This window comes from Epinephelus moara, chromosome 19 (assembly GCF_006386435.1).
Source record: "Epinephelus moara isolate mb chromosome 19, YSFRI_EMoa_1.0, whole genome shotgun sequence".
In the NCBI taxonomy this organism is placed as follows: domain Eukaryota; kingdom Metazoa; phylum Chordata; class Actinopteri; order Perciformes; family Serranidae; genus Epinephelus; species Epinephelus moara.
Genome location: NC_065524.1, coordinates 18,425,691 through 18,450,218, shown reverse-complemented (window position 1 = coordinate 18,450,218; position 24,528 = coordinate 18,425,691). Strand labels below are relative to the sequence as shown.

Sequence of the window (24,528 nt, the reverse complement as noted above, 5' to 3'; positions counted from 1 at the left end):
AACAAACAAACAAAAAAAGAAGCTGTGCTGCGTTTTAATTGGAGCTTAAAAACTAGCCAGACTAATTCACAAATGAAACATGAGCTCACTCAGGAGATCTGTCTGGTTTCCTTCCTGTATGAATTCACAGTTTCCTTTTGAAAGTACTGTGTAAACTCAATTATTGAGCTCACAGCAGCTGATTTTTGTCAGAAAATAGAGGAGATGTTAAGATTTTTCTTTTCCTAATACCAGTTCCAATACCTAAACTTGCGTATCGGCCAATATCAAGTAGCGGTCTGATACGCGAAAAAAAAAAGCGCTAACAGCTGAATCCTAAAAACCCTGTATGGATGTAAAATGGCTGTCATCACTGTTGTATGGTGGATTTAAACCTACAGTATATAAAACATGAACAAATACATACAGAGAATGAATGCCATTGCAATGTAGTTTATTCTCCGTTAAATATTGTCAAGTTCCCGACATGTTGCTAATGGCTTATACTACACTGTTTACCAGAAAACAGTTCCTCTCCGACGCTCTTAAACAGCAGTTGGCAGCGGCTGTACAGAGCAACCTGCTGTGTAGGCTACTGTTGTAGAGTGCCGAATAGATTTCCAGAAAAACTGCTGTTTAATCTGGGTGCTAAACTACTCTGAAGTTTATAAATTACGTGGTATTGGATTGGTGCATCGAACCATATAATTGCCAATACCCGATTTTGCATTTTAGGCAGTATCAGAGGCATTTCCGTTCCTCGTATTGGTATTGGAACAATTCTAGAAAATAATGAAAGTAAAATGACACAAATGCATTCTGGATCAGGCATGCTTTGAACTCACAGTGTAAGCGGTATGGACACTTGATGTTTATTCTTAATTATTGAAGAGCTTTTTTACCTTCCAATAGCAGCAGGCTAGCTGTTTCCTTGTGTTTCCAGTTGTTATGCAAAGCTAAACTAACAAGCCCCAGCTTCATATTTACCATACAGACATGAAACATGTCTCATCTGATTCTCAGCAAGAACATGAACACATGTATTTAGTTCACATATGACCAGCGTGTTCAAGACAGGGATAACATGCACTCGTAAAAGAGAAATTTTCATTGCAGGCTGACTTTTGGGTAATCGGAATCAGGACGATTCTCCATGAGACAATCCATAAACACATAAATATTCTGAAGTATATTGATCATCACTATTTCTTCTTCGGTCTGTTTGTTTGAATTCTGCAGTGGCCAGCATCCAGAGACTTCCAGCAGTGTCTGTGATGACTGACATCAACTTCCCCATGAAGGGTCGTAAAGGCATGGTTGACTGGGCCAGGAACTCTGAAGATAAAGTGGTCATCCCAAAGGGCCTCTTTGTTTCCCAGTCAGCAGGTATGCGACTGTATATATTTCACACAGCCGTCCTACCTCTCGTTCAGCACATCTTTCTTAAGGACTCAGAGCCACACACACACACACACACACACACACACACACACACACACACTCTTCGTGAACTGCACAAACTTTATTTGTCTTAAAATATATATGTAAAGTTTATTTCTACATCATGCAGTAACATTTCTAGAGCCTGCAGAGGAAACTATAGTAGAAATACAGGATTAATGCATAGTGAATAGACAATGATGGATTCAGTGGCCACTGCTGAGGAATAGGAAATAAATATCTTGACATCTCAGCAAAAGCTGAATGATTTTAGTTGAATTGCTCTGTCTGAAAACTTACAACAGGACCTCCACACAGACGCATCAGTCTTGTGCAGAGGGTATTTCCTTAATGTTTTATGCTACACCACCCCTTGTTTTGGGAAAGTGAAATAATGCTACAAGCCTTTGAACACAGCCAGTTTGCTGGCCTGTGCTTGTTCAGTCACTGAGTTTCCCGTCGACTCAGCATTTTCAGCCTCCTTTCAAACACTGCCAGTCGCCACTGTATATATCGCAATCCAGAGCCAGACAATTTGGTTAATTGGTGTAATCAGTCTTATCTGGAATATATCAAAGATAACAAAACAAGGGATTGATTAGGAATCTGTGCCACGTGTCTAGTCCCAGCCACTCTCATTTGGACAAGCTGATTCTATAGGAGGCTTTAGCACTTCTTTTACAGGAGTCAACAAACGCTGGAAAAAGTTGTGAAAAATAAAAAAAAATGCTTTGGCATTTAAAACGAAGATGTTTACTCAAGCCAAGCGTTGATTCCAATTAAAACTTTCCTTTGAATTATGATAATTTACCGTGTTATTGGAAGGCAGACCCTACAGTAATAAATATATACTGTACAGACATTTTGAATGTTTGCTTTTTAATTAATCCGGCAACAAGATCCACTTTTATAATGAGGTTGGGCGACACTATAAACAAAAAAAAAAAAAAAAGGAAGTCTATCGGTGTGAAAACCTGACAGCAGTGTTCATTCATTGTTCATTTTCCCCTGTAGACATGGAAGGATCGCCTGTCTTCATTCTGGGGACTGTTCTCTACAAGACACTCGGACTCATGCTACCTTCACCAAAGTAAGGGCAAGATATCTCCTCGTCTGTATTTTCTGGTCTGCTGGCAAGAGGAAGTATGAGACAGATTTAATCCTTTGGAAGCTGCAGAGGTGTCCATTTTTATTCAGAGTAGTAGATCAAGTCTTGAAACCAGGCTGTGCTGTCTCCGCTGTCCCTGAAATGTTCCACTTTAAAGACATGAAATCAGGAGAAAGAGAAAACCCCTGCTGTTGTACATGTGTCTTCAAGTTAAAGTTGATGGCTTGTGTAAAACAAGTAAAAACAAAGTATAGACTCATAAAAAAGTAATGCCTCTCAGTCATCACCTGTCACCCAGCAGATGTGTGTGGTGGTGTATTTATTTGTAAGAGACTCTGCCCTCATTATTTTCTTCTTATTTTGCTGTGCTTGTGACATTCCTGGACACAGCACACCGGTGAGGACGTTAATAAAAGGTAGCGACCGGATGCCAGACAATAAGCAGCAGGCATCCAAGAGGAAGCTACTGCGCCAAAAAAAATGCAAATATAGCGAGGTGAAACGCCAGTCTGGGGTCGACACTTTTTACAAACATGAATTCCTGTGCAGCAAACCTTTAAGAACTCTTCTCATTTATCATGCTAATTCTTCTTTAAGCTAACAAACATCCGATTTTTGCATATATGACACTTGGAGATATTAATGTGTTTGTGTTGACTCTAATTTAGTAAATGAAACATATTCGCTGTAGCATGGAAAGTGTGGTTAATTAAGGATGACATTAGTGGCTGGAAAAGCAGCAGGATGTCCCACACAAACACCTGGTGTCAGACCCCAGTCAACAAGTCCCTGGCACCAACGTCCCAAGGACAGAACGGTCATTTCACGACCGGCCAGGCCAGCTGTCACAGGTGGAGCACAAGCCCTCTGTGCACATGTGGAGAGGAGCTCATAATGGGGCGCCGACGCTCGCTCTCTCCGGACTACCAGGAGAAGCTAATCAATTGGGAACTGTTCGACTTGAGGATTCTGTATTTGCCAATTTTTTAGCTCGTAAAGTTTCAAAATAAAAAAATACATTTTTCAACAGAAGTCTCTCAGAGCACTTAGAGAGGAGCACTAAAGAACTCAATTTTCTTCATTGATTTCATTTTTCAATGAGTCCAGGAGAATGACTTGTATGAAAAAAAACCAGATACAGATATTTTCAGCACAAGTGGTGCTGTTAGGACAGGGGGGCTGCTGCAGTCTCACCTCGACTTCCCTCTGTGAAGTTGACAGTTTTCTTCCTAGTGGGAAGCGCTCGCAGATTTCAGTTTCTAATAAGAAGAATATTCTGTCAACTGCACAATAGCTGGAGATGGTATTTGAAACGGGACTATAATGGCAAATTTTTAAAAGCATCGGATACAAAGAAAAGTCTTGTTTGGTTCAGACTTTCCTTTGATTTGCACTTTCTGTTTACTGGTCCGCTTGGATGTTTTGAATGCCATTACTGGCAAACATCCTGTATAGCTGCTTTGACGTTTAATGGGCAGCTTTTTAAATCCTCCTGTCCTTGATATTCGGGGTAGTATTCAGTACAACCTTGTAGAAAGAAAATACCTTGGCCTTACACTCAAATATTTGAAAATGAATTCAAAGAACTTGCACTCTAAATTTTAGACTATTAAATTAGAGGGGAATTTAAATTCTAACCATGTGTGCAAAATCTACTCAGAGACCCCAAATCAGGTTTGGTACTGGTGTTCCTTATAGATCCCACATAAGTCTCACTGACTCGGCACTTAAACCTAATCCTCAAGTGTTAATGCTTCTTCACAGAGCGTAAAAGTACACCTCAGGTGTTTGAAGTAAAATGAGGGTTAAAGGCTTTGAATACTGCAGATGTTGTTCATCCTTTATTCCTGTAAGCTCCATGTGACATTTATAAGGATATACAGAATGCTAACACAGTTAATCTTTAAGCAAGAGTCTCAACTTTACCACATTGTGTTAGAAAAATGAGCCTCTGTGACAACTAAAGGAACAGTGTGTAAGATTGAGGGGGATCTAGTGGCATCTAGTGATGACGACTGCAGATTGAAACAAGCTGAAACTTCTCTCGGCTAGAATTCCTTCAGTGTTCATTGTTCAGGAGGTCTTTGCCATTGGCAGAATTATCTGCAGAGGTCTCTTCCTTAACAAAACAAACAGACGCAGTGATTTAAACCGGTAAAAACACTGAATAAAGCAGTTTCATGTAACAAATCAGTGTTACGTGAAACACCGAAAATGTAAATGTTAATGGAACAGTGTGTAAAATTTAAGGGAGTTTAGAGGCTACTAGTGGTGAGGATTGCAGATTGCAACCGCCTGGAACATCTCCCGGTTAGAATTCCCTAATTGTTCATTGTTCAGGATGTTTTCACAAGGTGCTGAATTATCCACAAAGGTCTCCGACAACAATGCGTAAGATCCATACTAAAAATGTACGTATGGACAAAAGCCAAAAATGGCCTGCGCCAAATAATATTGACAGTTTCTACAATCAGGCTTCCACTTCACCATCTGCATCGCCAATTTCCTGTCTCCAAAATGTTCGTAAGCATGGGGCAAAGTTTTTCCCTTCAAGTCTGTTTTATACATCACAACTTTTACATGACAGGTGGCGTATGCCTTTTTCAGGCCTCATTTTGTGCGTAGGCAATGTCTATACATGAGACCCCAGGTGATTTAAACCGTTAAAACACCAAATAGAGCAATTTCACGTTAAAAAAAAAATCTGTGTTTTTGCAACACGTAGGGGCTGATTGCTCATGTGGCCAACACGAAAATGCGAAAACGCGGTTGGCCGTATTTACAGCCACTGTTTGGTTTGTCCGATCTGGGCAACTACAGAAACATGGTGGTGCAACATGAAGACACGCTCCCTATGTAGATATTAACAGGTCATTCTAAGGTAACAAAAACACAATGATTCTTACATTAAGGTGGTTATGAACTAATGAAAACATATCCATTATATTATACTCCATACCTGCCAATGTATCCCCCTGAATCCTACATACTGGACCTTTAAAACATCCAAGAAATTACATTCATTTCCTAACTTGCTTTTGTTTGACTCAGGAACCACACAGTCGTGAACTCCAAGGTCATCGCTGTGACTGTGAGACCTGAGCCCAAGGCCACTGAGTCCCACCTGGAGATTGAACTGGCTCACCTGGCGAATGTAAGAACCGAAATCACTCTGTCATCTTCATGTACATCAACAAATGAATATGTTGTTTGATTACTGCTTTTAATGTTGTTATAAAAGATAAAAGACTTGTTTGTTTTTAGCGCTCTACAAAGAGTTTTTGTCTGTTGACCTGAATGTTCTACAATGACCACAGCACATATAACCTCCCATCAGCCTCCACACAATGGTGGTTAATTGGCTCGATAATTAATTTGCAAGCGCCCGGTGTCGGGAGAGAGCGCTGCAGTCAGATAATTACATGGACAATCCCTTTTATGATCCAGGCCCTTTTTATTCATCTTGGAGATAAAGGGCATGGAAGTCTGAACGTGTCAGCAAGTGTGTGTGTGTCTCTGATAGTGCACTCCGCACTCTAGTTGATGTGATCCATGAAGATCTGCACTGAAGGACAAATATGCAGTTGATTTATGATGATGATGGCGATGATAATGATGATCAGTTATCATCCTAATTTACCTGATAAACATTTTGTCCTTTTCTTGCCTTCCAGGGAACAATGAACCCTTACTGCGCACTGTGGGACAGCACCATAATGTAAGTGGGCATGCTCTTTCACTTTTCTAACTTTCTCTGTCGTTGTTATATTACTTTTCTGTTACGCCTCTGAAATTGGGTTAGTGTGCATCTTCCCTTCGTCTTCAAGTCAGGAGCACATTTCTCTTGTGCACTTCTTTGCAAAGAAGCTGGGTAACTCAATAGCACAGCAAGAGTACAGGAGAAAATAAGCCTGCATGGAAATATGTTACAATAAACCCTCATCAGGAGGTGGACAAAATAGTAGGAATACCTTATGAGAATACATCCCTCGACAAAAGCCCAGCTATAAATGAAACTGCCTGAAGCGTACTGAGTGATGTTTGTACTTTGCTGAGGCTATAACACATGATGATTTAGAGGAATACTTCACCCCCAAATGACCATTTGTATATCAGTTACTCACCCTGTGTTACGCTGAATTTGTGAAATGTTGCTTTCCTCACATGCCTCCACGGTCAACCAAGAATCCAAAAACAGAGTAAATTCGTGAGGAATTGAAGTCATAGGGGACAGTGTTTAACAACAGCAAAACTATATCAAAGCATCTCTTTCTAAACTCACGCACAACTTGTGCAGTACAGTATAATCCAAGTCCAATTTATCCAGTCTTATGCTCAGTTCTTCCCAAACACCTGCATTTTCACCAAAACTTCACACTTTAAAACATTTCTGCATAAACAGAACAGGAGCACTTCTCGTTTGGGCCTGAGACTGTTTATGCAGAAGTGTTTTAAATTGTAAACTTCAGCGAAAATGCATGTGTTTGGGAAGTACGGAGCATACAACTGGAGAAACGAGACATAGATTATACTGCCTGAGTTGTGAGAGAGATTGTAAACAGATGTTTTGATATAGTTATGCTGTTGTTAAATGCTGTCCCCTATGACTTTAGTTCATCAAGAATTTTCTCATTTTTTGGATTCTTCGTTCACCATTGATGTAGCTCCTTTTATAACAACACAGACACAGGTCGGTTCTCTCAAACAGACGTTTATTTGGGCATTTCTGTCTCTCTGAACCATTCCCTTCTCGCCACGCCTTGGAAACTAATTTTAAGAATAAACTTAACAGAGAATGTATCAATACATGAGCTGTGTCTCAATTCAGGGGCTGCAGCCTTCCAAGGCTGCATTTAAAGACCAATTGCATCACATCGGCGCGACCAAGGACGTCCCATTTCAAAGGCTCCTTCACATGCTGCCAAGAAATGCAACCTTCTTTTCCAGAATGTGGAGGGAGAGGCCCAGCCTTTCCCAAGATGCCTTGCATGCCGGTGACAATTATATATTACGTTAAATTATGTAAGTTAGCGATTAATTGTTGTTAACATTACTATTAACTAAACACACAGCTTAAAGAATCTTAATTTGGTAAGTTTACCTGAAAACAATCCTCCATCAGCCTGAAATATATCAAACAGCGATTTCTCTGACGGTGAATCATCTTCTCAAGTATTAAATAAAAAAAATAAATAAATAAATAAAAAAAAAAAATATATATATATATATATATATATATGTACATATATATGTATAATGAAAATCTCTGGCTCCATGATTTAGGGCTAACCAACTTAGTAGCTTACTCCTTCTTTTGTCAAGCACAGCTGGTTGCTAGGAAACAGGAACACCAACGGGTACGAGCGAGAACAACTGGTGATGCAACCAGGCAATCCTCCTCAGAGCAAACCGTCTCATTTTACAGACTGTTCGGTTTGGCTGATGCGGACTGATGCGTGGCCGACATAGACCACGAAGGCTGTGTCCTTCAAAGGCTGCAGCCCCTGAATGGAGACACAGCTAAAGTGTACTGTAACATGACAGATAAGGAAACAAAATGGCGGTCAGCGTAAGCATATGCAACAAAGCGGAATAAACTTAGTTTCCTAAAGCCCTTAAAGTCCTTCAAACGTCTCTCCGAAAGTCTTTCCAGCCGTCTTTCCAACCATCCGCTTCACTTCAAAGTCGAGCCTAGCAAGACACTCTCAACACTGCACTATACACAGTCCCAAAGCAAATTTCACCATAGCAGCACACAGTTTCGCCATGGAAATACAGGTAAGTAAACAATGAGCTAATGCCTAGACAGCGTCAGCCTTTGTAATCATGTACAGTTTACCCCTTATACATCAACTCACATGAGCTTTACATTTTAACCTTAATGGATTAAATTATTTATCCATGTATTTATTAAATGATGAACTTGGTTATGCATCATGCACATTTTAAACTAAACATTTTTAAACAGCACTTACGGTTGAGGCATGTAAAAAAAAGCACAATTTCCTCTTTGAACTCAGTGAAGCATGTGCTGAGTAACTGATTCACAAATGATTACCTGGGTGGTGAGGTATTCAGTCTGTGGAGTTTTTCACTGTCTTCAGTGTCTGAGTCAGTGTCGGTGAGGTTCTGCAGTTGCAGTGCTCGTGTCCAGCATATGCCGTCATGATTTCGTCAGCCCTCCTGAGAACGTAATGTGAGTCACTCATGAGTCATGAGTTCACTCCAGTAAATTGCAGCTGCGGAGACCTTCGTACAAGTGAGTTCTAGTACAGAGGATGGGAAGTTAAAACCAATTAGCAGCATGTGTGGGCCTCAGACATCAGACGACGACAGACATCTGAAAAAATACTAATTTTTATGAGGCAACTTACAGAGATGCGAACAGGCCAGATAGTCACCGCCTGAAGTGCTGGAGCGTCAGCCACAAATACTGCAGAATTATGTAACAACGCGAGGGGATAACTCTCAAAAATCATGAGGACATATGCAAAATACAGCTGCATTAGCAAAAGAGAAGCACCACATGACAACGGCACAAACTAAAGTATGATCATGCTGACAGATAAAGACCTGATACAGTTTATACGCATTAAAAGAAAGCTATCAGTGCTTTGGGTTCATGTGTTGTCACAATTCTGTCCGCAACCTATACATTTACCCACTGAATGCTCCTCTGACAGGATACGTACCCTTTTGAGTTGGGCTTGTTTTGCCTGTGTTTGGTGTTGTGTTGCTGTTTTTAAGTGGATTTGATGTCACCTTGTTTGCAGTGGAATGATTCTCGTACCTGCACTGTTAACATTTGACAGCAATGTTCTTGTCACAGTGTCACTTGATAAAACCAGAGTTGTTGGAGCATTTCCACTCCCAGAAAGTCAACTTTCCTCGCTACACTGCAGTGAGGCCGCTTTACTGCTGTAGCTGAGGGGCAACTATCTAGCAGCTGCACTAAAAAAAGGAGCAGAGGCTAATAGCAGTTGAATTATTAACAGTTTAAAGCCTTCACATTTTCATTATAGCACGGTTTTTAACACTATTTATGACCAGCTATTTTTAAGCAATGTTTTTGCATTCTGTAATTGTCTTTATATTTATTGTAGTTTTAATTGTTCCTGGAAGAGACTGCTCTTCCTGTGTGGGATTATTCAGTTCACATACTCATGCACAAAGGATTCACAGGAAGCGATGCATTTCACATGCTGTTACGTGAAGGGGAAACATTTGGTGTCGGAAGACATTGTTGAATGTTGGGATCCTCTCAGCCCGTGGTTTGTTCGGGTGCGCTGTAAACAGACACACGAGTCCTTCTGTTGCATGTCTCATGAATACACTAACTGCTCAAGGCATGTTTGCTTCCCCCAGTGGTCCTTACGTCTGTCTCTCAAACGCAATTGCCGTCACTGCCAATAACCACAGGTGTTGTTAAATAAACCAGGACTGAAATCTTAATCTTTATCATTTCAAGATCTGGTATGTGGATATGTTTATGAATGAAGCAATGCACATTTCTGCATAGCATGTTACAACACAGCTTGTATTTAATGTGTCATTGAAGATGGATGAGCAGTCACTGAAATATTTTGGACCTCAGTGTTGCTCTAACTGTGGGAAACCTAACAGCAGCTGTGGATGAACCAGCTCAGACAACAGCTTATACGAGGTTGTTATTTTTACTTTGAAATAGCATGTGAATTGTGCATAGTCTGTCCTCTATCATGGTATTTGAGGGCAACGGGTCTATTTTTGAACAGCAAAGATACAACTGGGACAACTCCGCTCCATTCTCTTTTCCTGACTTTCACAAACCAAGTGTTTAATTCCAGCATTTTTCTTTTTTTTTTCCGATCTGCACTAAGTCATTTTAATCAGAGCGCCACCGAATGACTCCATGGTATGATTATCATGTTCATTTCAAACAGTTGGCTCGTCCTGTTACACAATAGCAGCCACTCTCAGGACTCATCGAGGGGGTAATACACCATCTGTCAGCCATGTTGGTTCAAACCAAAAGAGAGTGCTCACTGTAACAATTAGCAGAATGGAAATGTTGTTCACAAGTGGAAAACTGTGTCCTCTGACTCTTTCAGGTCTAGATACTGAACATGTGAATGCCGAGCTGATCTGTGAAAGCAGCTACAGTAAAGCTGCGAGGCTGAGAAAGCTGCCACACCTGAGCCTCTGCTGCTTTACTTTCACCACAGGGGTGGGAGCCTGGGGCGTAAATATTCTTATGTGACAACAACAGGAAAAACTCTTGTGATTTGTCTGTTTCTGTAAGCAGCTGGGAAGATGGTTTTGAGGAGAGAACATGCAGTTCATCGCTACAAAGCTGTAGCTCCATATCGTGATAGAATCCATACATTTTCTGGTGCCTTTCTCTGCTTGTCCTTTGCCTTTAATTTTCCATGCAGAGAGGACAGAATGGTGCATTTTTGATATGCTGCTGTTAAATCTTAATAACCGCAAAACTGAGTAAATGTATTTTTCCTTTTTTTAGCAATAAGGGAGACGGCAAGGTTTTTCCGGCTACTTATTTTGGATGTTTTCTACTAAATGGAGGTTTAATGAGAATAATTTCATATATTAAAATCCATCCATTAAAGGGAAAGTATGACAGCAAAACAATTAAAAAACAATGACTGGGCATAAAACTGAGCAATTATTTCCCACCAGTACTGAATAGTTTGTATGATTTTAAAAACTTTTTGCATTTGCTGAGACTTTAAGAGCCACATAATTGTTTGAAGTATCTTTAAACTCTGATTGATAATTCACAGTGATGGAAAGTGACTACTCAAGGACTGCACTTAAGTACAATATTGAGATACTGCTGATGGACACAATTTAAATTCAACTACAACACTGAGATACTACGTGTGTGTCAGCCTGATCTCATAGAAATATATGAAATTAAAACAAAGTCTCAACAATGCATCAAGCGGTAGTGGGCATGAAATGTGTTAAGATCACATGCTAGCAATACACAAAATTATATCAATGCAAAGTCAGTGTGGATCTTAAGAATTAAGTATAAAGAATGAGAAAGTCTACATAGGACGAGTGAGAAGGGTGGTGGATTGGTCAAACAATCATGTCCGATGTGAAACCAAAAGTTAAGGTAGTTATGTGACTTTACAGAGTTTGCACTATGCAAAGTACTTTACAAATGTACTTCATGTAAGCTGATGTCACCTGCGTTCTCTATGTAGTCATTTTAACTGAAACCGCAATCTTTTCCTAAATTTAACCATGTCTTTTTTTTGTCCTCTAAACCAGTGGTTCCCAACTGGTGGGTCGCAGAACAAAAGTGGGTCATGGGTCCATTCTGAATGGACCACAAGTGACTAGCAAACGTGCCAAGTTTGTTAAATATAAAACATAAAACCACTTTATTTTTAAGTACAGTGGATCTCCAGCATAGAGCTTTTATTTTGAAGTGCCATTTCCTGCTGTAGATTGAGTGACTAATTGACAGCTACTTGACAGAGAACGCAAACTAGCTTGACGACATGGCCAAACGCAAGTATGAAGCTTAATGTATTAAACTGTGTGGACCTTGGACTAATGACTATGGACAAATCTGGACCCTCGGACTGGACCAGTTGGGAACCACTGCTCTAAACCTAAGCATTTTTTTCATTCCTTAAGTCTAACCAAACAGTTTCACAACAAAACTGCGACTGTTTGGGATAGACTTTGCATTGGCATTGCTGTCATGTTGCCGGCACGCAACTTTATGTAATGCGTTGTGAAGAGGTCATGCCCATTTTCCTGTATTTCTGTAAGACTGTGTAGTGTATATTATGCATCAGCAATAATAATCCAATAATATATTAAAATGCAGGACTTTCATTTGTAATAGTTTTTTTTTTAAAACTGTAAACTTATTTTATAGATATAGAAGACATAAAATCCAAAAGATAATATGTACAGTGTAAACACTTATTTCACAGAGCATGGTCCATGATATCACAGAAACAGGACATCCTACTTCCATCCTAAAACAACAGAAACGAATGTCAATCCCTGTCATTATATCTTCCTTTCCTGTCCAGAAGCATCACAATAAAAGCTTAAAAATAGAAGCGCTAAAACTGTTGACAACACAAAAACAACATGAAAAGGATTAAGACGATGAAGATGATAATTCGTGTGACAATCACTACAGCAGATATTTTCTGCAGTTTTGACAAGATAATTAGTTCCCAAGCAATCTTCATTTAATTCTTTGCAGGTAAAATAAGTTAAATTACTCAGCTGTCACATGAGGCAAAGGTCTGGACCAGCTTTAATGACTGGGACTTCCTGTGACTGACATGCTTTGACTGGTTTTGTAGTCCAGAGAATTGTAGGATGACCTGCCGCAACTGGCAGCGATTAGCTCAAAGTATTAAAGAACATAAGTGCGAGTGAAGAATAAAACAAGGATGTGAATAAACATGCAGCTCTCCATGTGAAAAATAAAACACCGGAGCATCCGGAGAGCCAATATCTTTTTTTCATTTACTTTTCAAGTCTGCAGCTCCACAGCAGCGAGTGTAAACAGGTCAGATGCATACACTTTTATTACTCTTTGAAATGTCAATATTTTCAGCTATCAAACAAGTCTGAAATTGCCAATATCCCACCACTGTGCCGAGGGAAAAATGTGAAATGCAACCCAGTGATTTTAGATCAGTCAACTTCCCCGTAGTGTTCAAAAATAAATATTCTTTTACCCAAGAAATATTTTACTATCTTACACTAATGTGCACTATCTTGGATATTTAGTTTCAGTGTGACTCCAGCATGAGTTTAAATCAGATTACTTTTCAGCCCGTCTCGTCTTGCTTTAAATGGTTTGAGAGGATTGATTAATCTCATTTTGAGCACTGTAATCGCATGCATAAATTCCATCTTGTTAGTTGTTCTAGACGGCCACTGAAGTTGCAGAAAAAGAAAATTACAGAATGACATTACAAGCAAGTTCGGCCTTTTGGCATTCCCCTGCAATTAGATGCTTTTAAAATCCTCTGAATCCCTGGAAGCAGTGCATGGGAAGCCATATGAGTGTCTCTCTGACTTCTTAATCGCAGATGTTTTTGCATCCCCCTCTCAGATTATCCACCAAAGTCTTACGGGGGCCAAACCTCAAACTGAAGAGGACAACCTTCATCATTAAAGGCTTTTAGATCCTGAAATAACTTGCCACGTCAGGATTAACAGCATCTTGACCCCTTTTTTAACACATCTTTAAAACACACAGACTTTTTACAGGCTGCTGCATTTATTAGACCTGTTTTCTTTTTTTACTTTTTAAGATTCGATTCTCCGTGTGTCTTTTTTGCTTCCTCTAAAGCACCCTGAAGGCAATGAATTGTATTAGTACCACTTGGCTATTGTAAGTATTAAATGTTGTTTCCTTTTATGGTGCAGTATAACCAAACAGATTGTAATCTTTACGGCCAAACATGCATAACTGTGGTGTGAAAAGATGTGCTGAGACTCAGACCACCAGATTAAATGTTTCCTTCTTTTAAAGTCTGAATCAGTTTACATGATATACTCTATATATTAAAAAAAACTGCAGAAAACACTTTTTAATAACATGAGACAAGCATTTAATTGTAATATTTTAAATACTACTATTATGAGTTCATCTTGAAGCAATGGGCAGGCAGATATCTGGAAAATGCACCTTCATTCTGCAGCTCTCCCCTCTCTGTCCTAAGCCCCTCCCACCAGACAACCACAGGCATATGCACTGCTTCATACAGTAACCCAGTGTTTGCCATACATTGATTTATTTAATCTGATATCATTGTAGAGTTACCCTGGAGATCCCCAAAGGACACACTGGGATTCAGGGGCTCTAATATTAGCTACATACATGTGCACTTAAAGCTGCAGCCAAGAGCCTTTGGCTCCTTTTAGCATTATGCTAAGCTAGTTGCAACATTTTCTCTCCATCTCTGAAATTCTTTTCAGATACTGACGTGTTATTGTGTCTACTGTCAGACTGTCTTTGAGACTCTCTTTCTGATAAGTCTTTCTTCCTTTTTTGGGTTGTGGGCACTAGGGGTGGGAAAAAATTGATGCAGCTTAGTATCGCGATATTTTTGTGTGACCATATCATATTGTCATACAGTGCCAAGTATTGATTTTTTGTTATATAACATGACAAATACAAATTAAACTTTAGGTAGCCTAGTAGAATAACATAATCAATTGCTTTTTCAGTCCCCTAGATACAACAGTAAAATGCAATAAAATGGCTGAAGTGAGATTAACAGACTGAAAACTTTATCTTATTAGATAAAACACATGTTGACACAGTTCGTCCTTTGGGGACGTAATTTACAGTTGAAAAAAGTTAATTAATTGCAATATATTTTATCACAATATTTAGCATATCGCGACATATTTAAAATCATAATAATATTGTATCGTGACCTTAGTATCGTGATAATATCGTGGATCCTCTGGTGATTCCCACTTTCTCTGCAGGATTCTCTGTCATTGAATCAGGCTTTCACCAAATGGACACGCACACACGTCTGCAACAACCAATAGAAACACCCTCTCTTTTTGAAATGACCTGTGATTGGCCAAAGTCACCCGTTGTGGGCTACATTTCAAAAACCTGAAAGCAGTGCCAAGAGGAGGTGCAGACGTCTAGTGTTCTCTCAGACCACTTGAATTACAGTATGCTCAAAGGTGATGCCATAACCAAACTGCCTACCCCAGCTTTTAAATTAATGGTCAATAAAAATAAACTGTTGGTCATGATGGTAGATGACTTGCTAATTCCAGGAGAGAAACAGCCCTTTCAAACCTGTGACATCATAATATAGTTACTTAAACTGATGAGGAGTAAAATGCTGCAGTTCAGCTTTTCTTCATGATTATAACAATTACCTAAACAGTTACACCTCAAATACACCTGCTATACAGTTCATACCGTGAATTTACTAAGAACGCTCCACCTCCTGTGGAATGAAAGCACATGAATCATTTATGGGTTAAGGTGTGAAAAGCAGCTGTTGCAGCTTCAGGTTCTTCAAACATCTGGAGATCCTGGATTTGAGCCAAACGGGCCACACCAAACATTGCCAACTGAGGTACAGCTTGAAGAGAGGAGCTGTTATTGCAAGATCTGGTTTGCCATTACCAGGGTTCTTAAGCATCTTTATAATATAGATACCAGATGATACATGGGTGCTATGGGTGCAGTTTGATACACTTATATTTCAGCTTTGCTTTGTGGATGTACCATAACAGACAAGAAATTTTAAAAAAAATCAGGCTAAAGCTTCTCACAGACTGTTGAACTATAAGAATCTACAATCAGCAGCTTTTGTCTACTTTAGTTAAGAGCTGCTTAAGAAATCCAACAAGTTCTGTAAACAGTAAATGCACCTGCAGCTGGTGATGTATATATTTAGAGCTCAAAATACACAGATCCAGCTTTATCTTTCAGTTAAAGTTGTATTCAGTTTTAGGTTCAAGTGTTCTAATTCTGTTGAAAGCACCCTCTAATGGTTTCCCTCTTTGACGTCAAGCTTCTTTGACATTTCCGTATCTGAGATCAGCAGTTGTCAAAGTTTTTCACATCATAGACCCTCAAATCGACACATTTGCTCCACAGACTCGCACTTGATCAGATTTAGTCCCAGGGACCCACGCTGGAAGACGTCTGTTGTTTTTAGGTCATTTTGGAATGGAGACTGTCGACGCTGCAGATGGGGAGGCGATAATGGCGTTGCATTCTCTGTTTCTGATGGATTTGTTCGTAATGACATTAAAGGGCGTCTGGCTTTGCTCGGGACCTCTGGCTGTCTACTTTGATCTCTGCACACTGTTAAAGGACGCTGGGAGGCAGAAGAAGCAATGTGGGCGATGTTTACAGTAATTCTAAGCTTCGATCCAGCGAGGACTCATGATGGACTGATGAGGACACTAACCACGCATTAGTTGACAGCAGGCAGTATCGCTGTGTTTGTGTGTGTAAGAGCACAGGATGTGAGTTTGGGGCAAATCTCGTGCTCCTTGAGGTGTCATGGTCAGATAGACTTTACTCTGTTTAACTCTTGTGTTCATATAATGTCTTACTTGTAACCCTAGTGGGATTGATTCATAGATGAGAGAGGAGGATTCACATGTTGACAGTTGTGACCATTTTTAAGTTTAAATGAACTGTCACACATTAGTTTGTGGACTCCTGTTTTGGAGCCTCAACTTTGCCATTTTGGCCATCACTATCTTAGATTTTTGGGGCTAGAAGTGACTGTATTTAGACGAGCAGGTGGAGCTTACCCTAACAGTAGCTGCAAGCTTGGTTAGCACAATGCATTTACAGCTATGGTTAATGGTAGATTGATTACATGGGAAGGTTAGTGTAAGGACATGATGGGGTGGTTGCCTGGCAACAATAAAAAGGCGCAGCAAGTGGGTTTTTTTTTTTAAATAGTGGCACTCAGTTTAAAAAAAAAAAAAAAAAAAAAAAGGTAGTGCAGGGCGCCTTCCCGTTTTGCAACCTTCAAAATGCTTTCTGTGTGAGCAGGGCCTTAGGCCCAGGTCCAAAGGTTGCCCCATAGAGTTGCAATGATAATTCACAGATCACATTATGTTAAATAGGCTACCTTAGTATGAATCTTACAACATATGCAATTTGTGTCAAAATGAATACAATAATTTCAGTACAGACACAGTTATGGGTGCCCTTAAGTTCAACTAACTGCAATGATAATAGGCATAACGGACCTATGAGCAGGTGGAGCCGCTCACGTCCTCAATAACAAATCCAAACTGCAGGTTCTTTTAAGGTCTCTGCCCCACTCAGAATTAATTACATTTTTCTCGCTGCATAAAAACATGCAGTCATTTTTCTTTTTCCCTTCATTTAGTTAACACACGCAGTGCGGCCCACAGGCTTATATGAATTGCCCGTCATGAAGAAATCCAAGATGGATGGAATAACTTCCCACCCTCTTCTGCCTGTGATTGTGTGTCAGTCTTTCAGGACTTTATGAAATTGCCCAAAGTGCATTGCCTCAGGCCGTCTTAAAGCCCTCAGCCCAGTGCCTGGTTAATCTGATGTGGGCATGGGATGAATTTAAAGAGCTTTTTGGATGGCTATCCGCCATTGCTGAAAATATACTATATGGTGAATAAGGTGTTTTCATATGCAGAAAACTAAAAAACTGCAGCCCAGCCCAATCGTTCAGTCTATACAGCCTGTTTAGCCGGACATACAGTTTCGCTGTTTGACTCTTAAGTGCACTGCTTGGACGTGTGGATAAGTTATGGGTTTAGTAATAAGATTTCTATGGCTGGAGGAACACAATCTGTCAAAGTTCAGCAAGGAAGACAACCCTAATTGGAGTTTTGAGCAAGTGTCTGTCTCTCTGTTTCAGCATGATGCGAGGGTTTCAATACTGAATGTGTCTAAAAAACTTTGTCGACTCTTTATGTCACTCTGCTGTCACATCTCTCGCATCTTGACACCTAAATATTTTTTAAAAAATTGGAGCACGATTAGAATCTGTCACAGATTTCAGTCCTGGAAGTTTTAATACAAAAGTCGTCAATACATCACCGCATGGGTAGAAAGTGGTCAACCAAGGGTGTGTGATGAATGTCCCGTCATCAGACTCACTGTGGTTACCATCAGTGTTGACACTTTCTCTAGGGGACATTTTATATTCTGAGGCCACCGGCCCCCGATAAGGTCAGACAACACATCAAACGTGGCGTACATAAATCCCCAGTCAGGGATGTTCTCCTGTCAGCTTCTCTCGGTGGCACAAAAGAGTAGCAAACATCTAGCGAGTCAAAAGTTAGGAACAGATCATGTCGAGGATTGAGTCCTCACCAGGGAATTGCTGATTCATCCCAAAGTTATTGAGATGTAGAGGCATCACACATGCTATCAGTCTTATCACAAGAGGGTGTGCATTGGAGAGCTTTGCCTTTGAGAGTGCAACAGCAGCAACATACCCAAAAAAATCTCAAGTGGGCTGCTTTGTAAAGGGTATGATGCCTGTTGGTCACCCAGTGACTTCATTATGGCCTGTCTCTTTGTCCCACAGTGAAATCATCAAACAATGACAAGCCTGTGCTACAATTAAAGGATGTGTTCACTGTTTTTTTCCCCAAGCTGCATGAAAATGTTAATTTAATTTTGCACTATTTTATGCTTCTGGGGCAGGTGTAGGTATAAATGAAGTCCAACAAGTCCTTTAGCCCTCAGAAGTGCTTTTGGCTGCTATCAGCAACTTTTTTGTCAACTGGAGGTCATTGATGTACACTTAAAGGGGCAGTTCACCAAAAAATGAAAAAGACATATTTTCACTATATAGTTCAATAGATATTGGTCGTAGAGATGTCTGCCTTCTCGCAAATATAATAGACCTAAATGGCACTTGACTTGTGTTTGCTTAAAGCACCAACATCCAGTTAGTCAAGATAATCCAGACCTTGTAAGCAGTTTAATGTCACAGTAAGCAGTTTAATGTCACAGTCGCCTTCTTCAGATTCACAGCGCTATTGAATATTTCTAATGTTACTATGCCAGACCAGTCATTAGAAGAGGTTCTCAAAGTCACTGTTTTATTCATATTATCCAGCGCAGCTCAATAGAGTTGCACTTATGTAGGGTTGTTCAAGGGCCCCGCCACAGACTTTTATTTATCATCATGAAATGTCAGCGTTTGAACCCTCCTTTTTGAAGCCATCAAAGAAATCCTTGAATATTTAAATCAGCTGAACGGCACATCCACTATAGACCTTTTTAAGTTGTGATTCAGGGCCCCCAGCTGCATTGAGATACTTCTCCCACAGCCCGCAGACAATATGACCCCTTTTTATCACCTTTGCGACAAGGCAGTTTTATTTGCATAGATAATTCATACCTGTCTTGCTACTGAAGTTCTTTTGAAATTTTAAAATGATTAAGTGTGCTGAGCGAAAGCTGCTGAGTGGTTTTCTGTTTGCAGTAGTCTGGGGGTAAACATGCATCACTTGTTTGCACAACCTAGTTAAGGAGAAGAGTTGAGGGTGGAGGGGGTGGATTGAAGGTTTTTCTTGTTTAATTGTTGCATTGCTCTGTACAGACAGCTTGGAATACTGGTTTTAAATTTGCAAAAAGGGCTCTACAGTCCCTTCCAGGAATAATAAATATTGCAGCCATATTGATCAAATGACAAAGCAGGATTGCCTCACACAGCAGAGGCCACTTGGCTCACAAATCAGCAGCTAGTGTGCTCTGTATTGTTCTAAATCAGCGCTGTGACTCCTCATATCTCATGTGAATCTTGTGTCATGGAAGTGAGGCAGGATGCTGGAGACTGAGGGGACAGCAGGGTGTTGTTGCAGGACAACAGGTGCTTGTTTGTGACTCGAATTTTAATTTGAGGTAAATGTGTTGCGGCAAAAAACTGATCATGTGTGTGTGACATTTTTGGTGTGGATGAAGTTTTCACGCGGGATGTTTAATCAATGAGGGTGTTTTTTTTTTTTTTGTGCTGGAAGATTGGAAATGAGTGGGGGCGAATGACAAATGGAAGAGAAGCGCTCCTTTCATTTCACCTACTAGCGGTGTGAAGTGGGGACTGGCTGCAACCATTCGCGCTGCTACCGCGGGGTGGTATTAGTTCTGCAGTGGGTTTTTTGTTTTTTCCAAAGCGCTTCGCACCGAGCAGCGACCACTTTCGTGTAAAAAACAAAATGATTTTCAGGAAAAATCCCCAACCATCATGTATTCCCGTCATATCATTAAACCTGCAGCCGAATAAACAGATCCTGCGACAGCGTGCGTTTCTTTTTGCATTGTATCAACCTCCCCCTCTCACGCCAGCAGAGAGGAACAGAGTATCAATCTGATGCTGTCCACCGTTTCCAGGGTGAAAATCCCCCTAAGGAAGCATTCAAAAGCTGCTAATTAAAACAGTTCAGGGGGGGAAAATCAGCCGAAAAGGAAAAAAGACAGCATAACAGGGGCATTGAGGAGGAATACAGTCGTTTGGGAAACATCTAGAGGAATAGAGAATCACGCAGACAGACATGCAGGTAAATATAACCGCTCTTATCTGTACGCTTTATGAGGGAATGATGCTGTTTTCATATCACTTCTTGCTATTTATCTGCGTATGGCGAATCAATCAGCACCGGTCTGCTTGGACAGCTCCGTGCGTCCTCCCCCTCCTCCGTGTCTCTGCCTCTCTATCTGCTCCAGCTGAAATGCTGCTCGTATAGCCACACAAGAGCCGTGTCGATGTGTCTGTTCGCCTCTTTTTTTTTTTTTTTTTTTCTTTATAATGTAACAGTCCATACGCGCTCTATAGCTCTCGATGGAAATAAATAATTAAATAAGGAAAGCCGAAGCGATGTCGATAAGTCCTGTGAAGTCGTGCCACCGCTGGAATTAAACCTCCTAATTGCCTCTGCCTTCTTCTTGCAGGAACGATTCTTGGGGAGCCTGGTCCACAAAAGGATGTAAAACGGTGCTCACAGATGCATCCCATACAAAATGCTTATGTGATCGTGTATCTACCTTCGCCATTTTGGCTCAGCAACCAAGAGAAATAGTAAGTAGGCTATTGATTTGTTATTCAGTGTGGGTTTTATAGGCCAATGTAAAGGAGAAACGCTGCCTGTGTGTGTGTGTGTGTGTGTGTGTGTGTGTGTGTGTGTGTGTGCTGGTGCGAAGGGAAATTGAATCTTTGGTGTGCTAATCCCGTTAAATAGTAATTCAGCGGTAAGGGGAGATTGTGTGTGTGTGGGGGGGTATTTGTAGTTTGCACATAGATTTAGGTAACTCTGTGTGCGCGCGTGCACGCGGGAGGGTGTGTGCATGCATGCTGATGCTTGTGTGTGTCTGATTCTCATCAGTCAAACGCACATTTGGTCTGAGGGAGAGATGAAAGTTGTCAGATTGGACATTTTTTCTGTTGTTTTTTTACACTGACATCAAAAAACAGACAAATTCTGTGGGGTTTAAATTATGTAGTGAGCTCATGTGCTGAAATTAGAGTGCTGTAAAGGAAACAGAAGCCTGTGGTATCTTGAGAAGATAGAGTAATTAACATTGAGAACATAGAGTGCTTGCACTGTGGCCTCTGCATTAGTAGACACAGTAGGAATTGAGATATCACAAAGACATATATCACCTCCTGTAATAGGCCTGAAGCATTCAACAGCAGAATGGCAATCATTAATCCAGCCATAAAAGTGCAGTTCTGTGATAATGCTTCACTCATGGCTAGAAACATATTCAGTGTAAGGTAGCTCCAAATTGCAGGCCTGTGATTGGCCAGCTAACATCATTTCAAATGTGCCTGGACAGACCAAATCAAAGAATATTTGGATGCACTCGAGCCTGCAGCTTTCACCATCTCTGCTCTATTGTTTTGTAACGTAACGTCCAGCAGAGATAGGTGGAAAGACTCGAAACCAAACAGCCTTCAAGCCCACGCATGCTACTTCAAACCTCACAGTATATTAAGGAACCCACTGTGGACTATTCAAATTGGTGGTGGTTTGTTTTGATTCCCTCTCTGGGCAACAATAAAGATTTACTGTCCTGCGTGAACCACATCCAACCTCCCACTGACTGGTCCGTCTTGCTCTGTCTCCTCCACAGACCATGGAGTACTCAGGGGTCCCATCTGTGACATTGATAGTTGGCTGTGGTCTGTCTTGCCTCTCCTTGATCACGTTGGCAGTGATCTACGCTGTGCTATGGAGGTAATCGCAACACTTTAGGACCATAAGCTGCAACCACATGATGATGTATAATTTTAGCTGATACGTTTGCACACTTAAGACATTGTATTTGTGAAATCATGTGATTACAGTGGAGACCTCACTGCTTTTATTAATCTTTTCTTTCAGATATATTCGCTCTGAACGATCCATCATCCTGCTCAACTTCTGCTTATCTATAATCTGCTCCAACATATTGATCCTTGTTGGACAAACACAGACACATAATGCGGTAAGTGTCACTGTTTAGTGTTTATGGGGGTTAAGTGGTTGTTGGTTGGTCTGAATTGAAGTCAGAAGAATGGTACAGTGGAAAGATCCAAGTGGCAGTTCACTGTGGCCTTGTCCAGGTTGAGGAGAGCTCTTGGGTACATTTTGTTGAGACCTTTACGATTATGATTTTAAAAAGATAAACACAATAGAAACTCCATCACATTGACCTGTTCCCAGTCATTGTAATCAACTTTAATCTACACAATAACGCCTATGTGTACCAGATGTTGGCTTTGTCATTGAGAGAACAAAAACAGGAATGTAACAGTTACATTAAGGCCTCTCTCCAACAAATTACTCATTTTCTTCTGGGTCTCGCGCAGACGAGCTTCTCATATTTCACCCAAATGGAAAGTTAAGTGTTTCTAATGCCTCTATAAGATGTAGATCCACTTTGTGTTGGCTCAGGACCATCGGTGTTACATTGTCCTCCGGTAAACTTGAGACAACCCCGATCTGTTGGCGCAGAGACAGCGATGATCTTTAATTGCAATTAAACATGCGAGGCCATGAGGGAAACTAAAAGAATGAACAAAAGAGGACAATCGGATCACTTTGAGATGAAATTACAGATACTAGTTTTATTGCTGGGGTGTAAATGTGAACAAGTTCGGCAGTTAAGGAGGTTCAACAATGCAGGAGCAGCGAGGCAGACATTGATGCACACCAGGAGACATGGTACACAGGTCAATCAAAGACTAATAGAATTATTGCCGCCCCTGCCATGAGTGAGTCGATCTGCAATGATTAGTTGATTAATGGATTAACTGAGCGACAGAAAAGTCGTTGGCAACTATTTTGATAATCAAATAATCGTTTTAGTAGCAAAGACGCCAAACATCTGCAGATTTGATGCTTTTCTTTGTCATGCATGACAAAAAACTGAATAGCTTTGGATATTTGGATGTCTGGTTGGACAAAATATACCATTTGAAGAGGTCACCTTGGGCTCTGGGAAATTTCTGCCACATTTTTTTGACCGCACGATCAATCGATTAACCGAGAAAACAATGGGCAGTTCAGTTGATAATGAAAATAATCATTAGGGCTCAGCTTAAAAGTTGGGCTGGAGGCTAAAAGCATCTCTTGGACTCGAATTGGCTGTACAGTGTGCATTACTGAAATGACTCATATGAAGCCTTTTTTTGTTCGGATGTCAAAGAGCTGAACTTCACATCGAGTCAGCAGGATCCAAAAGGACAACTGCTGTAGTTAAAGAAGGACTTCTTCCAATAAATATGTATCACTTCCTCTCCCCGTCTTCATAACTGGCCAGTACACAAGTGGCTAATGTAAAAGATTGTTTGGCAAACAGTAGTTAGGATTTACAAGCTGCCCACACAGATGCCCTTCTCAGTCATTTGGCAGCACTACAGAATGACACATTGTGCATTTTATTGTGTAACAATATTCTCAGTATACCTTTACCTTTTGCACAAACACACAGTTTTTGTTTTTTTTTAACTCTCATTATTTTTCAGTGTTTCTCCTCATTAATCAATTCTGTTTAGTTTTTCGGCTCATTAGCAAGCCGGTGTTTTAGTATTTGGACATTCTTACAAAGCAGAGGTCATAGATTTTAGCAGAACAGGTAAAACAGAGCCAAACATCTTTAAAAATGCGAGCAAATAAAGTATGCCTGTGAGGGTATTCCATCATTAGAGATGCATTCGCTGATGGTTACACTGTGGTCATAGGTATGGCATAATTCTGGAGCAGATGGGCCTACCAGCAGTTGGGGCTCATATTGGATCCTACTCATAAATCAAAATGCTTCCTCAAATTAATTTTCCCGTGTTCAATGAAAAGTGAATGAATGGATGAAGCAAAAGAAAAATTGTCTGAACGTCTGGTTGCTAGTGACACTGAAGAATAAATGTGGACAAAATGTACGCATTTAACCACAATCTGAACCGGCTGATACTATACAGACCGTTTTAATCTCATACAAAACAGCATCCACATGCAATAAGTTCTGTTTC

The 24,528-nt window shown here is 40.4% G+C and overlaps 1 protein-coding gene across 1 annotated transcript in view; it reads left to right on the top strand.

Annotated features, from left to right (window-relative positions):
- Nucleotides 1-24,528, top strand: part of adgrb3 (adhesion G protein-coupled receptor B3) — a 139,090-nt gene that overhangs the window by 94,861 nt on the left and 19,701 nt on the right. Inside the window, exons 13-19 of the mRNA XM_050070470.1 lie at nt 1,219-1,365; nt 2,434-2,509; nt 5,579-5,681; nt 6,202-6,245; nt 20,970-21,096; nt 22,152-22,255; nt 22,403-22,505. Of these exons, the coding sequence (XP_049926427.1) occupies nt 1,219-1,365; nt 2,434-2,509; nt 5,579-5,681; nt 6,202-6,245; nt 20,970-21,096; nt 22,152-22,255; nt 22,403-22,505 (704 nt within the window). The remainder of the gene's footprint in view (nt 1-1,218; nt 1,366-2,433; nt 2,510-5,578; nt 5,682-6,201; nt 6,246-20,969; nt 21,097-22,151; nt 22,256-22,402; nt 22,506-24,528) is intronic.